General features: G+C 45.7%; 1 protein-coding gene across 2 annotated transcripts in view; it reads right to left on the bottom strand.

Moving 5' to 3' along the window:
- DIS3L2 (DIS3 like 3'-5' exoribonuclease 2) overlaps window positions 1-24,758 on the bottom strand; it is a 566,950-nt gene that overhangs the window by 139,759 nt on the left and 402,433 nt on the right. For both annotated transcript variants that reach the window (XM_038750342.1, XM_038750351.1), the window contains exon 13: window positions 11,636-11,869. In XM_038750342.1, coding sequence (XP_038606270.1) covers window positions 11,636-11,869 — 234 coding nt within the window. The remainder of the gene's footprint in view (window positions 1-11,635; window positions 11,870-24,758) is intronic.

Here is a 24,758-nt window from a genome sequence, read left to right as displayed (position 1 = left end):
CAAAGCCTGCTGTTCTGGTCTCTTGCGTTTCAGCAACGGCTGCTCTGCCAGTGGAGAGGAGAATTGTAGTTTGAAATAATGAGGAGCAGTTTCCCGGCCGCATGCGGCCCCTTTTGTATCACGGTGCCGCTCTCCTTAGGGCTGACCTCATTTTTCATAAGGGCCTTTAGTTGGGGTGACATTGAGTTACCCCACACGAGAGCAGGTCCGCCAGCAATCTCCTTCCCAGACCCCAACAGGGAAGAGGGATGTTTCAGTTGGGGTGGGGGGAGTTGGTGATTCTTAACAGAAAGATTCTCTTCTCTGAATTGGTTATGTTTTCCAACTCCCAGTGGCTTTAAGGGAGTTGAGTGATGGGAAAAACACGAGACACTCTAGGCTGACACAGGCATCTCATTCCCCAGGCAGCCCCGTTGGCAGCTAATCGCCTCACCTTCTCGGTCACGCCATCCCATTGGCCTCCTCAACTCTCGGTTATTCATTAGTTTACTGATTTATTCACCTGCATTGATTCTTGATTCACCTGCACTGAGGAGCAGCATGGCTTAGCTGAAAGAGCCCGAGCTTGGGAGTCAGAGGTTGTTGGTTCTTATCCCTGCTCCGCAGCTTGTCAGCTGTGTGACTTTGGGCAAATCACTTAACTTCTCAGTTACTTCATCTGTAAAGTGAGCCCCACGAGGGACACCCTGATTACCTTGTAACTACCCCAGCGCTTAGAACAGTGCTTGGCACCCAGTAAGCGCTTAACAGATACCATTATTATTATTATTATTATTATTATTATTTATACCCCTTCTCTTGACCCACACTAGGGTCCGAATTTGTCCATTTATATCTACTGTCAGCACCTAGTACAGGATTTTAAAACATATGAGTATCAAAATCACGGTCTATTCCAAGTAGAAATCTCCAAGCACTGGATCTTTGTAGAGTGATGAACTGTATCAGGATAAAGACAGGAGATCATAATACTGCTGCGTTTGACCCACTGCTTCAGTCTCAGAAACCTCTCAAAATATGTGGCAAACTAGAGCCCTAAAGGACAAAATATAAAAAGACTGATCCCTAGTGCTACTTAGCCGTTTGGAATTGGTTCTCCCTCAGGAAGGTCGCTGTCCTGCACGTGAACCCCAGATTTAGTTCAGCAATCTTGAGAATTGAGAGGGTGCCAACTTTCCATTTTTGATGGAGGCTTCAATCGGGTGGGGCTTCAGGAGGAATAATGGACGATTAAAAAGAACAAAAAATAACACCCTGAACCCAGTGAACAGTGATGCATGGCTACGCATGATTATTAGGTTCCTCATGGGGCTCGCAGTCTACGTAAGAGGGAGAGGAGGGATTGAATCTCCATCCTGCAGATGAGGGAACTGAGGTCCAGAGAAGTGAAGTGACTTACTTGCCTACGGTCACACAGTAGGTACATGGCAGAGCCGGACCCAGGTCCTCTGAATCTCAGGCCTGGGCTCTTTACACTAGGCCATGAGAGAGAAGCGGTAGTGACTGTGGACACAAAATGGAATATCTCTGAGACCTCACCAGCAGTTGCCATTATGCCCTCAGCCATTTGGTAAGGTATCACCGTTTATCTGTTGTTTATCTGTTCCCTAGTTGAAGTCATGTGAGCAAATACATTTCCTGAGAGAATGAATGGAAAGTGAGAAGAGTAGGGAACCCAAGACAGAGCCTGGTGGGATATCCACTCTTTAGGTGAAGAAGATGAGCCAGTCAACCAGGAGAAAAAGCACAGTCAGAGAGGTAGAGAAGTAGGCGAGGATTGTGCCAAATAAATTCAAACTTGGAGAGCACTTCTGAGAGAAGGGAGTGGTCAACAGCACCCAAGGGTGAGAAGCAGCATGGCCTAGTGAGAAGCAGTGTGGTCTAGTGGATAGAGCATGGGACTGAGAGTCAGAGGACCTGAGTTCTGATCCCAGATCCACCACTTGTCTGCTGTGTGATCTTGGGCAAGTCACAACTTCTCTGGGCCTCAGTTCCCTCATCTGTAAAAGGGGGATTAATACTGTGAGCCCCATTTGGGACAGAGACTATGTGCAACCTGATAATTCTAGTTATTCTGACGGTTTTGACACCTGTCTACATGTTTTGTTTTGTTGTCTGTCTACCCCTTCTAGACTGTGAGCCCGTTGTTGGGTAGGGACCGTCTCTATATGTTGTCGACCTGTACGTCCCAAGCGTTTGGTACAGTGCTCTGCACACAGTAAGCACTCAATAAATATAATTCAATGAATGAATGAATGATAAACTTGTAATAATAATAATTATGGTACTTGTTAAGTGCTTAGTACATGTTAGGTACTGTACTAAGCACTGGGGTAGATACAAATCAATCAGGTTGGACACAGACCCTGTCCCTTCTGATTCCCAGGCCCGGGCTCTATCCACTAATAATAATAATAATAATGATGGCATTTATTAAGCGCTTACTATGTGCAAAGCACTGTTCTAAGCCATGCTGCTTCTCTGTATCTATCCCAGTGCTTACTATGGTGCCTGGCACATAGTAAACGCTTATCAAATACAATTTTAAAAAAAGGCAGCGGAAAGGTCAAGGAGGATATGGATAATGCCCAATATAAGACTTGGCTAGAGGTATGGGATTCTCAGAAAGGAGATAGCAGGGAAGAAAGAGAGAGGGGATTGATGCTTGACACTGGAGTTTGCTTCCCTGGGGTAGACAGCCTCAGTGGACTGAAAACCATATTGGAGTGGGTTGAGAAGAGAGAAGGAGGAAAGGAAGTGAACGCAGTTGGGGGAACAACCTGGCTGAAGAGTTTGGACAGGAATAAGAAGAGGGAGACAGAGATTACAGAGAGTACTGTAGGATCCAGGAAGAATAAAAAGAAATGGGCAGCAATTATATTTTAAGGCAGCCTTATCAGTAAATCAATTAACAGTAAAATCCTATGTTTACTGAACACCAATTCCAAGGCACTGAAAAGTTCTGTTTGCCCAGGGCAATTAACGATTTGTGTCTATTGAGGGGAAAAAAAAGACAGAGAGTTTTTCTTTTTTTAAGAAGCTCTTATCACTAAATGGTCATGGGGCAGGGGAGAGATCTTGGAAAATAAGTACATTTCTTGTACTTACATTCAAAATGTTTTAGGGAAATAGGACATTTTTGTGTTCCTTGCTCGTCTCTTAGGTCTCAAAGAACTGTTGAAGGAAACAAATGTTCAGGGAGGGCTTAAAATATGCTGAAAGTAACGTGAAACGTATCAGTAGCTATGCCATTAGATACTTGATAAAGGTGGCTACTGGTAATCTGAGTACAAAAAAGCACGCCTGGAGTTACAGTTACAGTCATATTTTATTCTCATTCCCACTCCTGCCCTTACCTCCTCTAAATACAATATTCTACTGAGCCCTCTTGGAACTCAAAGCTTGCTTTGGTCACTGCAATCAATCAATGGTATTTATGGAGTGCTTACTATGTGCAGAGCACAGTATTAAGCACTTGGGAGAGTACAATGTAACAGAATTAGTGGATACGTTCCCTGCCCATAATGAGCTTACCGCAGCTCATCTTTGGCTGTGAGTCAAATCTGGCAAGCCATTTCCACTTATTCCTCAATTTTTCTCCCGGAGGGCAGAAACTGGTTGAGAATCACTCCTCTGCCTAATGCTTTGGCCTCCAGCAGGTTTTCCCTGGGGGTGCCACACATTCATGTGAACAAAATGCAATTGAAAGCCCAACATCCATACCAATAAGGAGGGAAACTAGTTGAGATCAATGAAAACTCAGAACACCTAATAAAATGAAGTCTGGGATTTCCCCAATTTTTCCTGGTTGCCCCAATTCTTCATCTGTTATCTGAGTGTTATCTGATAATATCAGTTCTGATCACTAATATTTACAGAACCGGTTTCTACTGAAGAGAGACAGGGTATCTGCATGTACTTTGTCTAAGTTTGGGCTTTTGGTAAATTCTCAGACAATTTTCATGTCGACGTTTTAATTATTGCTCCATTTTGATGGCCATTTATTGATTTTTTTTTCTTCTCCTCCCTCTTCCCCTCCCATTGTTCCAGACAGAGCTGCTACACCGAGGTGTCAATGATAAGGAGAGAGAAAGGACTTGCAAAGAACCTGGAAGAGGGAAAGAAGGCCAATGATGGCCATCAGAAGGCTCAACTGGGTTGCAATTCATTTCATTCATTCACTCAATCGTATTTATTGAGCACTTACTGTGTGCAGAGCACTGTACTAAGCACTTGGGAAGTACAAGTGCATATAGAGACGGTCCCTACCCAACAACGGACTCACAGTCTAGAATGGGGAGACACACGACAAAACAAAACAAAAATTGGAAGAATGTCCTAATGGATAGTCCAGTGGCAGCACCTCGGAGCCATAATTAGGATGGCATGATTCATGTCCAGGCACCGACTACGCTGCCTAGCCTAGGCAGTGGAGTCTAGACAGTTGGAAGCAGCCTGGCCTAATGAAAAGAGCACAGGAATGGAAGTCAGAGGGTCTGGGTTCTAATTCCAGCCCCGCACTTGCTGACCTTGGGTAAGTCATTTCACTTCTCTGGCCTCAGTTTTCTCAACTTTTAACATGAGGATTCAATAACTGTTCTCCCTCCTTCGTAGACTGAGCTGTTGAGGGATAGGAACTGAGTCCGACTTGATTATCTTGTCTCTACTCCAGTGCTTAGAATTCATTCATTCATATTTATTGAGCGCTTACTGTGTGCAGAACACTGTACTAAGCACTTGGAAAGTACAATTCAGCAATAAAGGGAGACAATCCCTGCCCACACCAGGCTTACAGTCCAGAATAGCGTTCAGCACATTGGAAGCACTTTACAAAAAAACATTCAAAACAAACAAAAAGTGATACCCATCCTGCCTGAGGGTTCTAGTCTTCTGGAGGTTCAGTGGAGTTCACTCTGTACTAACACTGAGGGTTGAAGCAGCAGAAGCAGTACAAAGGCAATGAGACTCACTCTTTAGCAATTCCAATGGGGAGCCTTGGGCACCCTACCGCATCCAGAAGTTGGCACTGTCTCACAACTCTGGGTGGTATCACCTCTGGCTCTGGATTCATTCATTCAATCGTATTTATTGAGCGCTTACTGTGTGCAGAGCACTGTACTAAGCACCTGGGAAGTACAAGTGGACAACATATAGAGACGGTCCCTACCCACCAAGGGCTCACAGTCTAGAAGACGGGCTCACATGCTGGAAATCATTAATTGGTATCCCCTATATTGCTGTCCTTTGGGTTCGACAATGACACAATTAACAGTGGGATCCCCCCAGCCAGACTGTAAGCTCCTTGTGGGCAGGGAATGTGTCTACCAACTCTATACTGTCTCATACTCTCCCAAGTGCTTAATACAATGCTCTGCACAAAGTAAGCGCTACTGATCGACTGCTATTTTCGGGTACTGAGTGCGACTGATATGACCCAACTTGTGTTGCCAACTTGTACTTCCCAAGCGCTCAGTACAGTGCTCTGCACACAGTAAGCGCTCAATAAATGTGATTGATTGATTGACCCAATGCACAGCTGACATACCCTCCCATATACATTTGTGCTCACAAAGACTGTCCACTGCTTCACTGCTGCATGCTTTTTATGGGCCAACATTTTTGATTTTCCTTTTCTTCCTGATGCCTCCCCTCAAAGACAGACAACCCAGAGTGGCCTAGTGTATAGAACACCGGCCTGGGAGTTAGAAGGATCTGGGTTCCAATTCTGGCTTGGCCACTTGTCTGCTGTGTGGCCTTGGGCAAATCACTTCACTTCTCTGGGCCTCAGTTCCCTCATCTGTAAAATGGGGATGAAGACTGTGAGCCCCATGAGGGAAAGGGACTGTGTCCTACCCGATTAGCTCGTATCTACCCCAGTGCTGAAAAAAAGTACTTGACACATAGTAAGTGCTTAACAACTACTACTAATAATAATAATGATGGCATTTATTAAGCACTTACTATGTGCCAAGCACTGTTCTAAGCGCGGGGGGGGATATCAGGTTGTTCCACGTGGGGCTCACAGTCTTAATCCCCATTTTCCAGATGAGGTAACTGAGGCACAGAGAAGTGAAGTGACTTTCCCAAAGTCATACAGCTGACAAGTGGTGGAGCCGGGATTAAAACCCGTGTCCTCTGACTCCCAAGCCCGGGCTCTTTCCACTGAACCACGCTGCTTCTCCAGTATTATTATTATTATTTGGGATTGCTCTGTGACAGGATGGTCCACTTTCAGCTTCTGTTTCCCAAAGGTCCACTGCTCTGCCCCCTTAACTGAGGCAGGGGCATCCAAACTCTGCCACGCTGCTTCTCTGACGCTGTGTAACGAATACGAACCACTCTCAACAAGTATTCGGTTCATCTGGCCAGGCAGAAGCTGAATTTCTGTTAAGAACTAAAGGTCCATGGAGATGCTGTCAAGAAGCAGTATGGCACAGTGGAAAAAGCACGGGCTTGGGAGCCAGAGGTCATGGGTTCTAATCCCGCTCCGCCACTGACCAGCTGTGTGACTTTGGGCAAGTCACTTGACTTCTCTCTGTCTCAGTTACTTCATCTGGAAAATGGGGACTAAGACTGTGAGCCCCATGTGGGACAACTTGATTATCTTTTATCTACCCCACCGCTTAGAACAGCGCTCTCCACATAGTAACGCTTAACAAATACCATTATTATTATTATTATGGCTGGAGTGCAGTGGAGTAACAGCAGCAGCAGAGCCTAGCGCAACACTCATGGCTTACAGTTTAGCTAAAGTGGCATTGATTACGTTTTTCTATGTTTTCTAAATTATTAAAATTAGTTGTTTAATTTGGCCACACTCTTCCCTCAATTTATTTTCACTCCTGTAGTTTTCCCTCTCAAGTACTTGCGCCTTGGGACCTAGGACGGGAAGGACAGACACTTGACCAAGTGTACTAAGGGAAGCAGTATGGCCTGTGCTTTTTGCACTGGGTGTCCACTTCCTACTTAGACTGTGAGCCCCATGAGGGAAATGATTATCTTCAATCTACCCCAGTGCTTAGTAAGGTGCTTGGCACATAGCAAACGCTTAACAACGACTATCATTATTATCATCATCACCATTACTCAGGCTTACTTCACATTCTCCTAGCTGAGCCAGGGCATGTCATTTTGAGTGGTGAGTTGGCATCTACGCCAGTCAAACTTTTGAAAGGCATAAGATGATTTAACCATGGACTAGTTGGTGGGTCCCCTCTCAGGGTCTCACCTGGAGAGTTTCCAGTACTCTACCAGTCCCGACTATAGGAAGGAGAGTCAAGCAGAGGCATATAAATAATAAATAAATAATACATACTAATGGCATTTATTAAGTGCTTGCTATGTGCAAAGCATTGTTCTAATAACAATAATAATAACAATGATGGTATTTGTTAAGTACTTACTTTGTACAAAGCACTGTTCTAAGCGCTGGGGAGGTTACACAGTGATCAGGTTGTCCCACGGGGGGCTCTCAGCCTTAATCCCCATTTTACAGATGAGGTAACTGAGGCACAGAGAAGTTAAGTGACTTGCCCAAAGTCACATATATCCATTCCATTCCTAGCTTGGCCAGTGGCTAGGGAGTGGAAGACAATGTGCTACAAGTCAAAATTCACCTGTGCTGGGCAGCAACAGCATGGGAGAGAGTCAAGGGCGAAGACTCAAGCATAAGGTGTGGAAGGAGGCAATGGTAAACCACTGCCATATTTTAACCAAGAAAACTCTATGGCTCCATTACCAGAATGACTGCAGATGGAGGAAGGGCATTCTGGGAGAGATCAATCAATCAATCAATCAATCAATCATATTTATTGAGTGCTTACTGTGTGCAGACCACTGTACTAAGCACTTGGGAAGTACAAGTTGGCAACATGTAGAGACAGTCCCTACCCAACAGTGGGCTCACAGTCTAAAAGGGGGAAGAGAGATGTGTCCATGGCATTGCTATAATAATAATGACGGCATTTGTTAAGCACTTTCTACGTGCAAAGCACTGTTCTAAGCGCTGGGGTAGATTCAAGGTAATCAGGCCGTCCCACGTAGGGCTCACAGGCTTCAACTCCATTTTACAGGTGAGGGAACTGAGGCCCAGAAGTGAAGTGACTTGCCCAAAGTCACACGGCTGACAAGTGGAAGAAGCAGGATTAGAACTCACAACCTCTGACTCCCAAGCCCGGGTTCTTGCCACTAAGCCATGCTGCTTCTGCATGGGAGACGACTCAACGGAATAAAACAAGGCAAGTCGGTGGGTGTGACAGGGCAAGCTATACAGTAGACGATTCTAATTTTTCAAGTATCAAGAACGCAATGGGGGAGAGCAAGCAGCACTTGCCCCCTCTGTACTTCCAATGCCAGGTTATCCTTTCCAAATTAAATCCTCCTCTGGGAAGTGGCATGGCATAGTGGATAGAGCACGGCCATGGGCAAGTCACTTCACTTCTCTTGGTCTCAGTTACCCCATCTGTAAAATGGGGACTGTGAGCCTCAAGAGGGACAGGGACTATGTCCAACCCAATTTGCTTGTATCTACCCCAGCACTTAGCACAGTACTTGGCACACAGTAAGGGCTTAACAAATACCACAGTTATTATTATTATTTTAAGAGAGCAAGTATATTCACAAGCCGACAAACAGTGCGATGGATCTATACCAGCCTCGATTCTCCTGAATCCTCCGAGTTTCTCCTGCTCTTTGGTTCTCTAGAGAGATCCATTTCCTACTCTTAGTGCCGCTTGGATAGGTAAGTGCTCTTTGTTTCCTTTGCTGTGGTTTCAAGTCATCATCATCATCATCATCATCAATCGTATTTATTGAGCGCTTACTATGTGCAGAGCACTGTACTAAGCGCTTGGGAAGTACAAATTGGCAACATATAGACACAGTCCCTACCCAACAGTGGGCTCACAGTCTAAAAGGGGGAGATCTGGGGCTAGTGTGAGTCAGCAGGAAGCCACTGATAGGTGTCGTTGCCTGTAAAGGTGGGTTTGTTCCCCTGTCCAACTATGCCAGCCACATTTTGGTGCCAAGGATGGAGACAAAGAGGAACCTCAGGCAGTTCATCCACACAGCTGGGGCAGAGGAATGAACAATAAGCCACTTTCCCAGGAAAAGCTGGGGCAGCTCTTTTTCTTATCCAAAACCCCAATGCTCTCTACCTCAGCTGTAGTGCATGGTAAACCAGACCATCCCTTGAAGACTCGATCTTGCCTATTTCGTCACGGACCTCTCACCCATGTCCTGCCTCTGGTCTGGAACACCCTCCCTCTTCATATCCGATGGTCATTATTCTCCCCCGCTTCATCAGAGTGGCTTAGTGGATAGCGCACAGGCCTGGGAGCCAGAAGGACCTGGGTTCTAATTCTGGCTCCACCACTTGTCTACTGTGTGACCTTGGGCAAGTGACCTAACTTCTTTGTGCCTCAATTATCTCGTCTTAAAATGGGGATTAAGACTGTGAGCCCCATGTGGGACAGGGACTGTGTCCAACCTGATTAATTTCTTTTAGACTGTGAGCCCACTGTTGGGTAGGGACTGTCTCTATGTTGCCAACTTGTACTTCCCAAGCGCTTAGTACAGTGCTCTGCATACAGTAAGCACTCAATAAATACAATTGATTGATTGATTGATTGTATCTACCCCAGGACTTAGAACAGTGCTTGGCACATAGTAAGCACTTAACAAGTAACATTATTATTATTCAAAGCCTTATTGAAGGTATATCTCCTCCAAGAAGCCCTCCCTGACTAAGCTCTCACCTTCTCTTTTCCCACTCCATTCTGTCACCCTGACATGCTCCCTTCATTCACCACCGCCACCTCCAGCCCCATAGCACTTACATATAAATCCGTAATTTATTTACAGTAATACCGTACTAGACCATAAACTCGCAGGAATGTGCTTGTTACATTATGTTGTCCTCTCCCAAACGTTTAGTAGAGTGCTCTGCACACAGTAAATGTTCAATAAACATGATCGACTGATAGATTGACTTAGGGACCCAGTTCAGGGCTCTGAAAGGGAATCCCTCCCCATCTTCCTCACCCTCCGATTCTGGAACAGCGCAGAAAGTTGTTCTCAGAGATCTCTCCTCATGAAACTGGGCAACCTGGTCCCAAGAAAAATGAAGCTAAAGATAGGGGAAACCCTGGTTGCCCACCTGCCTGCATTTAGTAACCAAATTTATCAGTACCATTTATTTATTGAGCACCAACTGTCTGCAGAGCACTGAACTAAGCCCTGGGGAGAGTACAACAGAAGTGAAATAGAAATGATCTCTGACATGTAGCAGACATGATCTTAAGGCAGAGCATGGCATAGTATGGCACAGTGGATAGAGAACGGCCCTGGGAGTCAGAAGGTCATGGGTTCTAATCCCCACTCCGCCACTTGTCTGTGTGTGACCTTGGGCAAGTCACTTGATAATAATAATAATAATAATAGCAATGATGATGGTATTTGCTAAGTGCTTACTATGTGTCAAGCACTGTTCTAAGTGCTTGGGTAGTTACAAGGTAATCAGGTTGTCGCACGTGGGGCTCACAGTCTTAATCCCCATCTTACAGTTGAGGGAACTGCGGCTCAGAGTAGTGAAGTGACTTGCCCAAGGTCACACAGCAGACAAGGGGAGGAGTCGGGATTAGAACCCGCGTCCTCTGACTCCCAAGCCTGGGCTCTTTGTGCCTCAGTTACCTCATCTATAAAGTGGGATTGAGACTTGTGAGCCTCAGGTGGGACAGGGACTATGTCCAAACCGATTTGCTTGTATCCACTCCAGTGCTTACTATGGTGCCTGGTACACAGTAAGTGCTTAACAAATAATTAAGAACTTCACAATCTACCCGGGAACACGGACACTAAAAAAAGGGCAGGCACACATGTGGAGTTGGGTCAGGGGGTGGGATTGGCTGGTGAGTATCTAAGTGCTTAGGAGACCTGGAATTGCTGGAGTGTCAGTTGGTGGGGGGGCGGGAGGAGGGAGCAAACTCAACGATGCTTCAAATTGTGTGCTGCCCTTCAGCACAGTGAGTTAAGGCAGGATCTCTGAAGAACAGTCTGGGACAGTAAGTTCATTCTTCCTCACCTTTAATCCCCCCCTCCCACCGCTACAGCACTTACATAAACATCTGTAATTTATTTATTTATATCAGTCTCCCCCTCTAGACTGTAAGATCATAGGGAACGTGTCTGCTTATTGTTACAATGTACTCTTCAAAGCACTTAGTACAGTGCTCTGCTCACAGAAATCGCTCAACGAACACGACTGAATGAACCGAGAGTGAGTTTAGACGGCACACAAAACATCTCTCAATATCTATCCCAGGTTTTGTCTGGTGTTTTAAAAACTGTCATTCGTTCATGATCCATGCAAGAATCTGGGAACCGAAAGATAACCTGACACTATTCCAAGGAAGGTTCCCGTTGGGGTCCCTAGTCCCACTGCTCCTGCAAGCGACGCAGCCTCTTTTCAGACTGCTTCCTTGGATCCTGACGTCCGGGTGCTGGGGTAGGGTCCAGCAGGCCGAGAGCAGGCTGCTGCAGTGGAAACTGCTCTCCTAGGCCCATTTCCCGCCCTCTGCCAAGCTCCTGCCCACCGCCACCCCCCAAGTGCCCAGACTTCAAGGTCGAGGTTACTGACCTGGTCCAGGCGCAGTGCTCCGTCGGCAAAGCGTTGCTTGCGCAGCTGCTTGGCGATCCCATGGAGGTTCAAGACCGCCCGGTGGACCTGCTCGATTGAGTGCTCTGGGGACACGGGGGGCAGCTCCTCTGGGCCGAGCCGCTTGCCGGGCTCTTCGATCATGCTCTGGGCGTGGTCGTAACTCAGTTTCACGCAGGATCGGATGATGGTTCGGCCAAACCACTCGCTGAGAATCTGCAAAGCAGGAGATGGGACTGAACTCGGGATGAGCGGGTCTCCTATCCATCCGATCCTCTCTGCCTCCTCTCCCTTACAACAGCAAATTGAGAAGAAGTGTGGCCTAATGGATAGAGGATGGGCCTGAGAGTCAGGAAATCCTGGGTTCTAATCTCAGCTTTTCCACTTGTCTGCTGTAACACCATGGACAAATCACGTCACTTTAGTGGGTTTCGTTACCTCATCTGTAAAATGGGATTAAGACTGAGACCCACGCTGGACACAGACTGTGTCCAATCCACTTAGCTTCTATCTACCTCAGTGTTTAGAACAATGCCTGACACGTAGTAAGCACCTAATAAATACCATTAAAGAAAGACTGGCAAAAGTCGGCATCATTCACTTAGATAAAAAAATCTATGTCATTCACGCAGACAATACGGGTCCCTGAGGATGAACTGAAAGCCCTATGGGAGCTAGCTAACTGGTCAAACTGACAGCAAGGTGGCAAACAGAGACAATCCCTGCCCACAATGGGCTCACAATCTAGAAGGAGTAAGACAGACATCAAAGCAAGTAAACAGGCATGAATAGCATCAAACTAAATAAGTAGAATTATAGATATAACATATTATTCATAAAATAAATACAATATACACACAAGTTGGGTGGGGAGGGGGGTAAAGCAGAGGGAGGGAGTAGGGGCGATGGGGAGGGGAGGAGGAGCAGAAGAAAAAGGGGGTTCAGTCTGGAAAGGCCTCCTGGAGGAGGTGAGCTTTCAGTCGGGCTTTAAATTGGGGTAGTGTGCTACTTTGGCGGATTTGAGGAGGGAGGGTGTTCCAGGCCAGAGGTAGGAATGGGCCAGGGGTCGGTGGTGGGACAGGTGAGAACGAGGCACAGTGAGAATGTTAGCAGCACCAGAGGAGTGGAGTGTGCGGGTTGGGCTGTAGAAGGAGAGAAGAGAGGTAAGGTAGGAGGGGGCCAGGTGATGGAGGGCTTTGAAGCCAATAGTGAGGAGTTTTCACTTGATACGGAGGTTGATAGGCAACCACTGGAGATTTTTGAGGGTGGGGGGGGTGACCCTCTTCTCCCAAGTAGAGTTGGATCCAGTCCCTACCCCATATGGGGCTCACAGTCTTAATCCCCATTTTACAAATGAGGTAACTGAGGCACAGAGAAGTGCAGTGACTTGCCCAAGGCCACATAGCAGTCACGTGGTGGAACCAGGATTAGAACCCTTGACCTCCTGGCTCCCAGTCCCGTGCTCTATCCACTATGCCACGCCTCTCCCATCTCAGATCTCTGATCATTTCTCTTTCTCACTCTCTCCTCAACGAGTATGATTAATTTTTTCCTCACCTTCTGTTATCTCTTTAACTGAAATTTTGCAGGGCTCTTTCCCTCCTCCTTATGTGGAGGCACTGGAGGGGGCTTGGGGTGGGGGGTTCTCCTCCTTCCCTAGCAACCTGGGGCTCTGCACCCTTCTCCCCCAAACCAGGCCAGGCCATAAGTGCTGTGGGGCTGAGGGAGGGGTGAATAAAGGGTGCGAATCCAAGTGCAAGGGTGAAGCAGAAGGGCACGGGAGAAGAGAAAATGAGGGCTTAGTTGGGGAAGGTCTCTTGGAAGAGACCTTGTGCTTTTAATAAGGCTTTGAATGTAGGGAGAGTTATTGTCTGTCGGATATGAAGAGGGAGGGCACACCAGGCCAGAGGCAGGATGTGGGCGAGAGGTCTGCAGCAAGATAGAGATGGATGTACGGTGAGTAGGTTGGCATTAGAGGCATGAAGAGTGAGGGCTGGGTTGCAGTAGAGAGGAGCTGGTGAGGTAGGAGGGGGCAAGGTGATCGATTGCTTTAAAGCCCATGGTGAGGAGTTTCTTTTTGACGTTGAGGTGGATGGGCAAACACTGGAGATTCTTGAGGAGCGGGGAGATGGGGACTGAACTCTTTTTTTTGAAAAACCAACTGGGCAGCAGAGTGAAGTATGGACTGGAGTGGAGAGAGGCGGGAGGCAGGGAGGTCAGCGAGGAGGCCGATGCAGTAATCAAGGGGAAGCAGGATGAGTGCTTGGATTACCGTGGTAGCAGTTCGGATGGAGAGAAAAGGGTTAGCCATGTGGTGATGGTTGAACAGCGAGGGTCTCATGACAGATTGAATATGTGGGTTGAATCAATCCATCAATTGTATTTATTGAGCGCTTACTGTGTGCACAGCACTGTACTAAGCGCTTGGGAAGTACAAGTTGGCAACATATAGAGACAGTCCCTACCCAACAGTGGGCTCACAGTCTAAAAAGGGGGAGACAGAGAACAAAACCAAAATATACTAACAAAATAAAAGGAATAGAATAGATATATACAAGTAAAATAAATAAATAGAGTAATAAATATGTACAAACATATATACATATATACAGGTGCTGTGGGGAAGGGAAGGAGGTAAAATGGGGGGGATGGAGAGGGGGATGAGGGGGAGAGGAAGGAAGGGTCTCAGTCTGGGAAGGCCTCCTGGAGGAGGTGAGCTCTCAGTAGGGCCTTGAAGGGAGGAAGAGAGCTAGCTTGGCGGATGGGCAGAGGGAGGGCATTCCAGGCCCGGGGGATGACGTGGGCCGGGGGTCGATGGCGGGACAGGTGAGAACGAGGTACGGTGAGGAGATTAGCGGCAGGGGAGATTACAAAGTGATCAGGTTGTCCCACGGGGGAGCTCACAGTCTTAATCCCCATTTTATAGATGAGGTAACTGAGGCACAGAAAAGTGAAGTGACTTTCCCAAAATCACACAGCTGACAATTGGCGGAGCCGGAATTTGAAACCATGACCTCTGACTCCAAAGCCCGTGCTCTTTCCATTGAGCCATGCTGCTTCTCTAGATAGAGAATGGAAGGGAGCCCAGAACTGAACCGTGAGAGGCTGCCACAGTTAGAGGATGAGAGGCAGAGGAGGAGCCCAAGAAAGAAACTGAGGCTGAGCATCCAGAGAGATAGGAGAACCAGAAGAGGGCAAGTGTCAGTAAAGCCAAAGGTGGATAATGCTTCCAGGAGAAGGGGGTGGTCAACACTGATGAAGGCAGCTGAGAGGTGAGGGAGGTTGCTGGAATTGGCAAGAAGCAGATCATCGGTGACATTTGAGAGCAAATGTTAAAGAGACCTTTGAGAACAAACCGCTAGTGTAATCTGATGGGGAGGTCCTATACCAGCAGCATGCTATACGGAAGTAGCATGGCATAGTGGAGAGAGCATGGGGCTGGGAGCCAGAAGATCATGGGTTCTAATCCCGGCTCCACCACTCGTCAGCTGTGTGATCTTGGGCAAATCACTTCACTTCTCTGTGCCTCAGTTATCTCATCTGTAAAATGGGGATTGAGCCCTTGAGCCCCACATGGAACAGGGACTGTGTCCAACCTGATTTCCCTGTATACCCCCCAGCGCTTAGTATAGTGACTGCCACATAGTAAGTCATAATAATAATAATAATAATGGCATTTATTAAGCGCTTACTATGTGCAAAGCACTGTTCTAAGCGCTGGGGAGTTTACAAGGTGATCAGGTTGTCCCATGGGGGGCTCACAGTCTTAATCCCCATTTTACAGATGAGGTCACTGAGGCCCAGAGAAGTTAAGTGACTTGCCCAAAGTCACACAGCTGACAAGTGGCGGAGCTGGTTTAACAAATACCATAATTATTACAGCATATGCTTTATTCCCTCCTGTGGGGTCAGCACATGCTCGCTCCTTGTAGTGGAATGTTTGGCATCCATCCACTTTTCTTCAAAAGGTTCCTTAGGAATGAAGCTTCCACAACTTTCCCTGGGGCAATGGGACCACAATCTAATGGTTCCTGTGGCCACAGAGCTTTCTTCAGTTATTTAATTTGTTATCCTCTTTTTTATCCTATTTGTTAAGAATTACTACCTGTCAAACACTGTTCCAAGTGCTGGGGTAGATGCAAGATAATTAGGACAGACACTGTCCCTGTCCCACACAGTCAATGCAGGAGGGAGACTATGTATCACCATGAGGGACCTGATGAACAGAGAAGTTAAATGACTTGCCCAAGGTCACACAGCAAGCAATGGGCAGAGCTGCGATTAGAACCCCGGTCCTCTGACTCCCAGGTTTGTGCTCTCTTCACTAGGCCATGCTGCTTCTCTTTCCATTTCATTCCAAAATGGTACAGCAGCGTGGCTCAGTGGCTCAGTCAGAGGTCATGGGTTCTAATCCCAGCTCCACCACTTGTCAGCTGTGTGACTTCAGGCAAGTCACTTACCTTCTCTGGACCTCAGTTGCCTCATCTGTAAAATGGGAATTAAGACTATGAGCCCCACATGGGACAACCTGATCACCCTGTATCCCCCCAGCACTTAGAACAGTGCTTCACACATAGTAAGCGCATAACAAATACTATCATTATTATTCATTCATATTATTAAATCCTCCTCTTTAATGAGTGTCTGTATCTGGTACTTGTAGTCCTTTCCTATCACTGGGTAAATTAAACAGATGTAACTCTGTCTACCTTCTCCTTCTACTTAGTTTGTGCAGTTCCTTCACTTCTGCTGTTCTTCCCAAAATCAGTTCCCCAGAATCTTCCACCGGGTGAGAATTTTTCTGAGTCTTTATCTTTCCCTTATCGGCATTCCACTATAGAGGATGCGCCCAATACAGGGAGGCCAATATGTAGTTCTGATGCGGCACCTCTTGTCTTCTAAACTGAAAAATGTTCAGGATGCTTAATGATACAGATTAACTGTAATGCGACATAAAATGGTCTCTTCAAGGATGGGACACTATTACCAATTAGAAGCTTGGAAATCCGCTCTGGTTAAGCTTTTCCTACAATACACTGCCAAGTGTCCCGATTTGTGCCATGCTTCCCTGCATTAGCCACATGGAGCCCTGATGATTTCCAATTAGAGTTTTCAGAGTTCTCCCTAGGCCTGATTAGAGTTGGATGAAAGTGTTTCATTTTTATGTCGTGTATGGAATGAGGCCTAATTTGAAACTACAACCCTGGGCCACATTTAGTGTTTGCTGATGTGTTTACATGGCTATTTCCCAAGTGGATGGGACACATTTACATTTGATGTGTTCCATCCCATCGAACGTTTCTTCTCCATTCCATCAAAAGCTATAGTTGAAGTACTGGACTGAGAGCTTCCTGGCCCTTTAAGTTGGACAGGATTTCGGGGCTGGTTTTTAGATTCAGGACGTTTTCTGGTGGTTGGAGGGAGGAGCTGGGAATTGTGTCCTTGGCTGGGTTCCCACTCAAACCCTGTCCTCTGCCTGACTTTTCCCTCACTGTTGACAACACAACCATCCTCTCCATCTCGCAAGCCCTCAGCCGTGGCATTATCCTTGACTCACCTCTCTTTTAATCTGTGTATTCGGTTGGCCTCCAAATTCTGGCAGTTCTATTTTTTACAACATCTTCAGATTCTGTCCTTTCCTCTTCACTGTACTGGTGTAAGCACTTGTCATATACCCATGTCGACTAATAATAATAATAATAATGATGATGATGGTATTTGTTAAGCTTACTATGTGCCAGGCACTGTTCTAAGAATTGGGATAGATACAAGATAAACGGATTGGACCAAGTCTCTGTCCCACATAGGGCTCACAGTCTTCATCCCCATTTCCCTCATCTGTAAAATGGGGATGAAGACTGTGAGCCCCTCGTGGGACAACCTGATTACCTTGTATCTACCCCGGCGCTTAGAACAGTGCTTTGCACATAGGAAGCGCTTAACAAATACCAACATTATTATTATTATTATTTTACAGACAAGGGAACCAAGGCACTTGGTTAAGCCACTTGCCCAAGGTCACACAGCAGACACGTAGCAGAGCGAGATTAGAAGCCATGACCTCTTGACTTCCAGGCTTCTCTGCATTAAGCCTCCTCACTGACCTCCTGGCCTCCGGCTTCTCCGGTCCATACTTCACTCTGCTAGCCCAGATCATTTTACTAAAAAAACGTTCTGTACTATTCTCCTTACTCCTCAAAAAACCTCCAATGGCTGCCCAACCATCTCCAATTCACACAGACACCCCTTACTCTTTAAAGCACTCAATTAGCTCTCTCTCTCACCTGTCCTCGCCCCTCTTCCACTACAACCCAGCCTGCACAGTTTGCTCCTCTAGCACAAACCCACTCCATCATGCTTCAATCTTGCCTCTCGCAGTCGACTCCTTCCTCCCGCCTGGGACGCCCTGCCACTTCACATCTGACAGACCATCACTCTCCCTATCTTCAAAGTCCTAGTAAAATCACATCTCCTCCAGGAAGCCTTCCTGATTAAAGTCTCATCTCCCCATCCTATTTTCTCTCTCTACTGCATCACTTACACCCTTGAGTCAGTTCCTCCTAAGTACCTAGGCTCTTGCACCACATCTTTAAACCTTTATAATTTATTGTTGCCTCTATCTGTAATTTGTTTTAATGTCTGTCTCCCCAGTTTGACTGTAAATTCCTTGAAGGCAGGGATCATGTCTATTTATTCCCAAGGGCTTAGGTCAGTGCTCTCACTGCACGCAGAAAGCACTCAATAAATAGCACCGATGGATTGCGTGAAGGCCTGAACCTTCTGCCTTGCCCTCTAGATCATAAACTCCTGGGCAGGGAATGCATCTGTTAAAATGTACTCTCCCCAGCACTTAGTACAGTGCTCTGTACACAGTAAGTGCTCAATAAATATGACTGTCTAACTCTCCTCATTATATAACTAACTGGGTCTGAAAGCATGATGAAAAAGAGCCCTTTCTCTCTCTGCTTCCCCACTCACCACTGCTAGGAGTCTCTGGACTGAACCTTTCTGCCTGTTCCCACCTCATTACAAAGTGGATCCAATCTGAAACCCCACCAGGCAGCAGATAAGGGAATCTGGAAACTGAGTTCACATCCTCCCCAAAGGCCCACAACAGAACACAAAGGAATAAAGAATTTTTTTTAATGGAGAAAAGTTAAGAGCCACAAAGGGATTTATAAACAAAACCCTTCAAGAAGTAGAAAAGCCCATCCTTCCTCTCTCTTTTTCTTAATCACAGGATTTGGTTAACTCCCTCTGTTAAGTCAGGCAAGTTTCCTGGATATGATCTAGGATGCCATTGTTTATAGTGTCAGATTAAATACTGTGCCATCAGCAACAGAAAAGTAACTCGCTGGAAAAACCATTATCTGGTTATTGGGGAACAACCCATTCATACTGCACTAGTCACCTCAAGGCACTTTCCATATGCAGAGAGGACTACTGCTGAAAAAAGCAGAAGTGTAATAATAATAATAATGGCATTTAAGTGTTTAATATGTACCAAGCACTGTTCTAAGCGCTGGGGGGTGTGGATACAGGGTAATCAGGTTGTCCCACGTGGGGCTAACAGTCTTAATCCCCATTTTACAGATGAGGTTACTGAGGCAGAGAAGTGAAGTGACTTGCCCAAAGTCACACAGCTGACAAATGGCGGAGCCGGAATTAGAACCCACATCCCCTGACTCCCAAGCCCGTGCTCTTTCCACTAAGCCACGCTGCTTCTCCAGTGCTTAGTACAATGCTTGCCATACGGTAAATCTTAACAAATATCACTTAAAAAATCTTCCTCAAATTCAGCACATCAACATTTTTCACTTCACAGAATCAAAGTATTTCCAATCAAGAATGAAGTGAGGGGAAATGAAATAAACTACGAAGCTTTATCTGTAATCCTCACTGGCATCTGTCCTGCTGTTGGAATAGAGGGGCATGGGAATGGAGGCATGGATAGGGTGAGGGACATAAGCCATTTCCAGTTTGAAACAAAAAACAAAACAAAAAACAAGCAACAAGTAAAACCTGCTGAGATCTGATTATGGACAACACAAAAAATACAGAATCACTAAATTATAAGAACAGAAGGAACAATAGGAGATTATCTAGTTACCCCACTTCTAACCACACTGTGAGCTCACTGTTGGGTAGGGACTGTCTCTATATGTTGCCAATTTGTACTTCCCAAGCGCTTAGTACAGTGCTCTGCACATAGTAAGCGCTCAGTAAATACGATTGATGATGATGATGATGATAATTAAACATTCTAGAGATTTCACAATTTCCCTCAGTAACCCCTCTTCGTCTTTAGAATGCTGTATCATTTCTACCGTTAAAATTCTGAATTAGAAGTACTAAAATGTACTGAATAAACTTTGTAGAACTGGTCTTTGCTCAAGCCGTCAAGACAAATGTCTAAAAATAAGGCACACTAACTGTCATAGCCAATTAATGTTAATCATGAATTTTAAAAAGGGCAAATTTTCACTTTGATTTACACAATCTTAAAATACGATTCTTAGTTTCATTTCACATCTTTTTTAAAAGACTCTCTTTTGGTTAGTCAATCAATGGCATTTAGTAAGCTTGTTGTGGGCAGGGAATGTGTCTGTTTATTGTTATAGTGTACTCTTCCAAGCATTTGGTACAGTGCTTTGCACACAGTAATCACTTAATAAATTCGAGTGAATGAATTTATTGAGTGCTTACCATGTGCCGAGCCCTGTACTAAGGGCTGTGAAGAGGATAGTTCAAGATGCCACATGACTAGGACATTCTGGGTAAGGTGTATTTTAAAATGCAAATAATCTCATTATTTCACTCTCAATAGAGCTATGAATGGAATGGCTACCAGAGAAGCAGCGTGGCTCAGTGGAAAGAGCCCGGGCTTGGGAGCCAGAGGTCATGGGTTCTAATCTTGGCTCCGCCACTTATCAGCTATGTGACTTTGGGCAAGTCACTTAACTTCTCTGGGTCTTAGTGACCTCATCTGTAAAATGGGGATTAAGACTGTGAGCCCCACATGGACAACCTGATCACCTTGTATCAGTGTGGCTCAGTGGAAAGAGCATGGGCTCTGGAGTCAGTGGTCATGGGTTCAAATCCTGGCTCTACCAGTTGCCAGCTGTGTGACTCTGGGCAAGTCATTTAACTTCTCTCTGCCTCAGTTACCTCATCTGTAAAATGGGGATTGACTGTGAGCCCCCTGTGGGACAACCTGATCACCTTGTAGCCTCCCCAGTTCTTAGAACAGTGCTTTGCACATAGTAAGCACTTAATAAATGCCATTATTATCATTATTGTATCCCCCCAGTGCTTAGAACAGTGCTTCGCACATAGTAAGCACTTAACAAATGCCATCATTATTATTATCATTATTACATGGTCAACAGAATGGATTCAGTCATTTATTTAATCATATTTATTGAGCGCTTACTGCGTGCAGAGCACTGTAATAACACTGTAAGCAGTGTAGCCTAGTGGCAAGAACATGGGCTTGGGAGTCAGAGGTGGTGGGTTCTAATCCCGGCTCCGCCACTTGTCAGCTGTGTGACTTTGGGCACGTCACTTCACTTCTCTATGCCTCAGTTACATCACCTGTAAAATGGGAATTAAGACTGTGAGCCCCAGGTGGGACAACCTGATTACCTTGTATTCCCCCCAGTGCTTAGAACAGCGTTTGGCACACAGTAAGCACTTAACAAATACTATGATTATTCTTTTTGACTGTGAGCCCACTGTTGGGTAGGGACTGTCTCTATATGTTGCCAATTTGTACTTCCCAAGCGCTTAGTACAGTGCTCTGCACATAGTAAGCGCTCAATAAATATGATTGATGATGTAATAAGCACTTGGGAAGTACAAATCGGCAACATATAGAGACAGTCCCTACCCAACAATGGGCTCACAGTCTAGAAGGGGGAGATGGATGACAGAACAAAACAATGGACCAATTGCCTGCTACATTTATGGTACCAAGCAACAAAGGGGATGAGAAAGAAACTACAAAGGCTTCCCCCAGCTATTTCTGCTTCTCTACATTTCTCTCTTGTAGAGAAATGTAGTAGTGCTTCTAGTAGTGCATGAGACAAGGCCATCAGAAATCCTGGCTCTCCACTGCAGCTCTACAAGATTAGTAATTAATTGGGCCGATGATTTCCAAGCTTGTTCTGCCAAGTACTCACATTGGGACCTTACTAAATTCCACTGAGTGCATTTTCATTTTGATAGCTCTTTTTCCTATCCTCATATATAACTAATAGTCTATGCCCACTTCCTTCAGAACATGGCACTGAGGACGGCCTTGGGAGCCAGAGGTCATGGGTTCTAATCCCGGCTCCACCACTTGTCAGCTGTGTGACTTTGGGCAAGTCACTTCACTTCTCTGGGCCTCAGTTCCCTCATCTGCAAAATAGGGATTAAGACTGTGAGCCTCACGTGGGACAACCTGATCACCTTGTATCCCCCCCAGCACTTAGAACAGTGCTTCGCACATAGTAAGTGCTTAACAAATGCCATTATTATCCAGCGCTTAGAACAGTGCTTTGCACACAGTAAGCGCTTAACAAATGCCATCATTATTATCCGATTCCTTTCACAACATTTTCTTCCTAGCACCTTCTTGCATATTTGCTGGCCTTGGGGCCAGGCTTGGGCAGCCCAGACAGATCCATTCCTTCCTTCAGCAGTCACCAAAGGTCTATTAGATTCAGTTACCACATTTGAAACCTCTAAAGAGCACAATTAACTTCCCCTCTCCTAAGCAATCAATCGGTCAATCCATCAATTCATTCATTCAATCCTATTTATTGAGAGCTTACTGGGTGCAGAGAGCTGTACTAACTGCTTGAGGAAGTACAAATCGGGATACTGAGAAGCAGCATGGCCTAGAGTATACAGCACAGGCCTGGGAATAAGAAGGACCAGGGTTCTAATCCCGGCTCTTCCAGTTGTCTTTGTGACCGTGGGCAAGTCACTTCACTTTTCTGGGCCTCAGTTACCTCATCTAAAAAATGGGGATTAAGACTGTAAACACCATGTGGGAGAAGGACTGTGTCCAACCCGATTTGCTCGTATCCACCCCACCCCAGTACAGTGCCTGGCACACAGTAATAATACTAATAATGATGGCATTTGTTAATCGCTTACTATGTGCAGAGCACTGTTCTAAGCGCTGGGGGGGATACAAGGTGATCAAGGTGTCCCACATGGGGCTCACAGTCTTAATCTCGAGTTTACAGATGAGGTAACTGAGGCTCAGAGAAGTTAAGTGACTTGCCCAAGGTCACACAGCAGACATGTGGCGGAGTCGGGATTCAAACCCATGAGCTCTGACCCCCAAGCCCGTGCTCTTTCCACTGAGCCACGCTGCTTCTCTATAGTAAGCACTTAAATACCAAAATTGTTATTATTACTATTATCATTATTATTTACTGAGTGCTTAGAGAATCAGTATGGCTCAGTGGAAAGAGCCTGGGCTTTGGAGTCAGAGGTCACGGGTTCAAATCCTGCTCTGCCGATTGTCAGCTGTGCGACTTTGGGTAAGTCACTTCACTTCTCTGTGCCTCAGTTCCCTCATCTGTAAAATGGGGATTAAGACTGTGAGCCACCCGTGGGACTACTTGATCGCCTTGTAACCTCCCCAGCGCTTAGAACAGTGCTTTGCACATAGTAAGTGCTTAACAAATACCATTATTATTATTATTATTACAGAGCACCGAACCAAAGGCTTGGGAGAGTATAGGAGAGTTGATAGACAAGATCCCTGCTTCCAAGGAGCTTACAATCTAGGGGTGGCAGGAAGATGGCATAGTGGAGTCATTCATTTATTCACTCAATCGTATTTATTGAGTGTTTACTGTGTGCAGAGCACTGTACTAAGTGCCTGGGATGTACAAGTCGGCAACATATAGAGATGGTCCCTACCCAACAATGGGCTCACAGTCTAGAAGGGGGAGACAGACAACAAAACAAACACGTAGACAGGTGTCAAAATCATCAGAACAAATAGAATTAAAGTTATTTATTTCTTTTACCCTCCAGCCATTGGAGGGTAAAAAGTAAAGCCACCTTGTAGCCTTCACCTCTGATACCTTGCCAAATCCAAGGAGCGGGTAAGCTATCCCGAGAGTTGTGGGAACCTAATGGCATTTTTCCCACGATGCCAAGTCCACAGCGTCACAGTCTCACGGCCCCCGAAATGTCAGTGCCTACGATTAAGAATGCTCTGCACAGTGCTCTGCACATAGTAAGCGCTCAATAAATACGATTGATGATGATTAAGAATACACTAACGATCTACAACTAGGTTTCAATCACTGTTTTTGCCATTGTTTGAGAAATGAAATGCATGCTAGCAGTGAGTCACAGGACGAAATAAAAATGAAACAGCTAGATAATTTTGAAAAATTCGAATAGGTGAAATAAATACTATTTCATGACTCATTTTTTCATTACCAGTTTTGTGTAATCCAAATTACTTCTGGGTTGGGATGGACATTAGTCAAGTGCATAACATTCTTTGCCTCCATCATCTCACGTTCTCATTTCAGTGGTAGGGGCTGTTTGCTCCGTTTACACAGTAGTCAGAAGGTCATGGGTTCTAATCCCGGCACCACCACTTGTCTGCTGCGTGACTGAGATTGAGGATGTGAGCCCTACATGAGACAGGGACCATATTCAACTTGATTTGCTTGTATCCCCCATCCCCCTCAACCCCAGCACTTAGTACAGTACAGTGCCTGGCACATAGTGAGCGCTTAACAAATACCACTAATATTCATCATCATCATCAATCGTATTTATTGAGCGCTTACTATGTGCAGAGCACTGTACTAAGCGCTTGGGAAGTACAAATTGGCAAGATATAGAGACAGTCCCTACCCAACAGTGGGCTCACAGTCTACAAGGGGGAGACAGAGAACAAAACAAAACATACTAGCAAAATAAAATAAATAGAATAGATATGTACAAGCAAAATAAATAAATAAATAAATAGAGTAATAAATATGTACAAACATACATACATATATACAGGTGTTGTGGGGAAGGGAAGGAGGTAAGATGGGGGGATGGAGAGGGGGACGAGGATGAGAGAAGCAGCATGGTG

Source organism: Tachyglossus aculeatus, chromosome 1 (assembly GCF_015852505.1).
Source record: "Tachyglossus aculeatus isolate mTacAcu1 chromosome 1, mTacAcu1.pri, whole genome shotgun sequence".
Lineage (NCBI taxonomy): Eukaryota > Metazoa > Chordata > Mammalia > Monotremata > Tachyglossidae > Tachyglossus > Tachyglossus aculeatus.
Note: the sequence above shows the minus strand (reverse complement) of the source record. Positions and strands in the feature narration are given on the sequence as shown.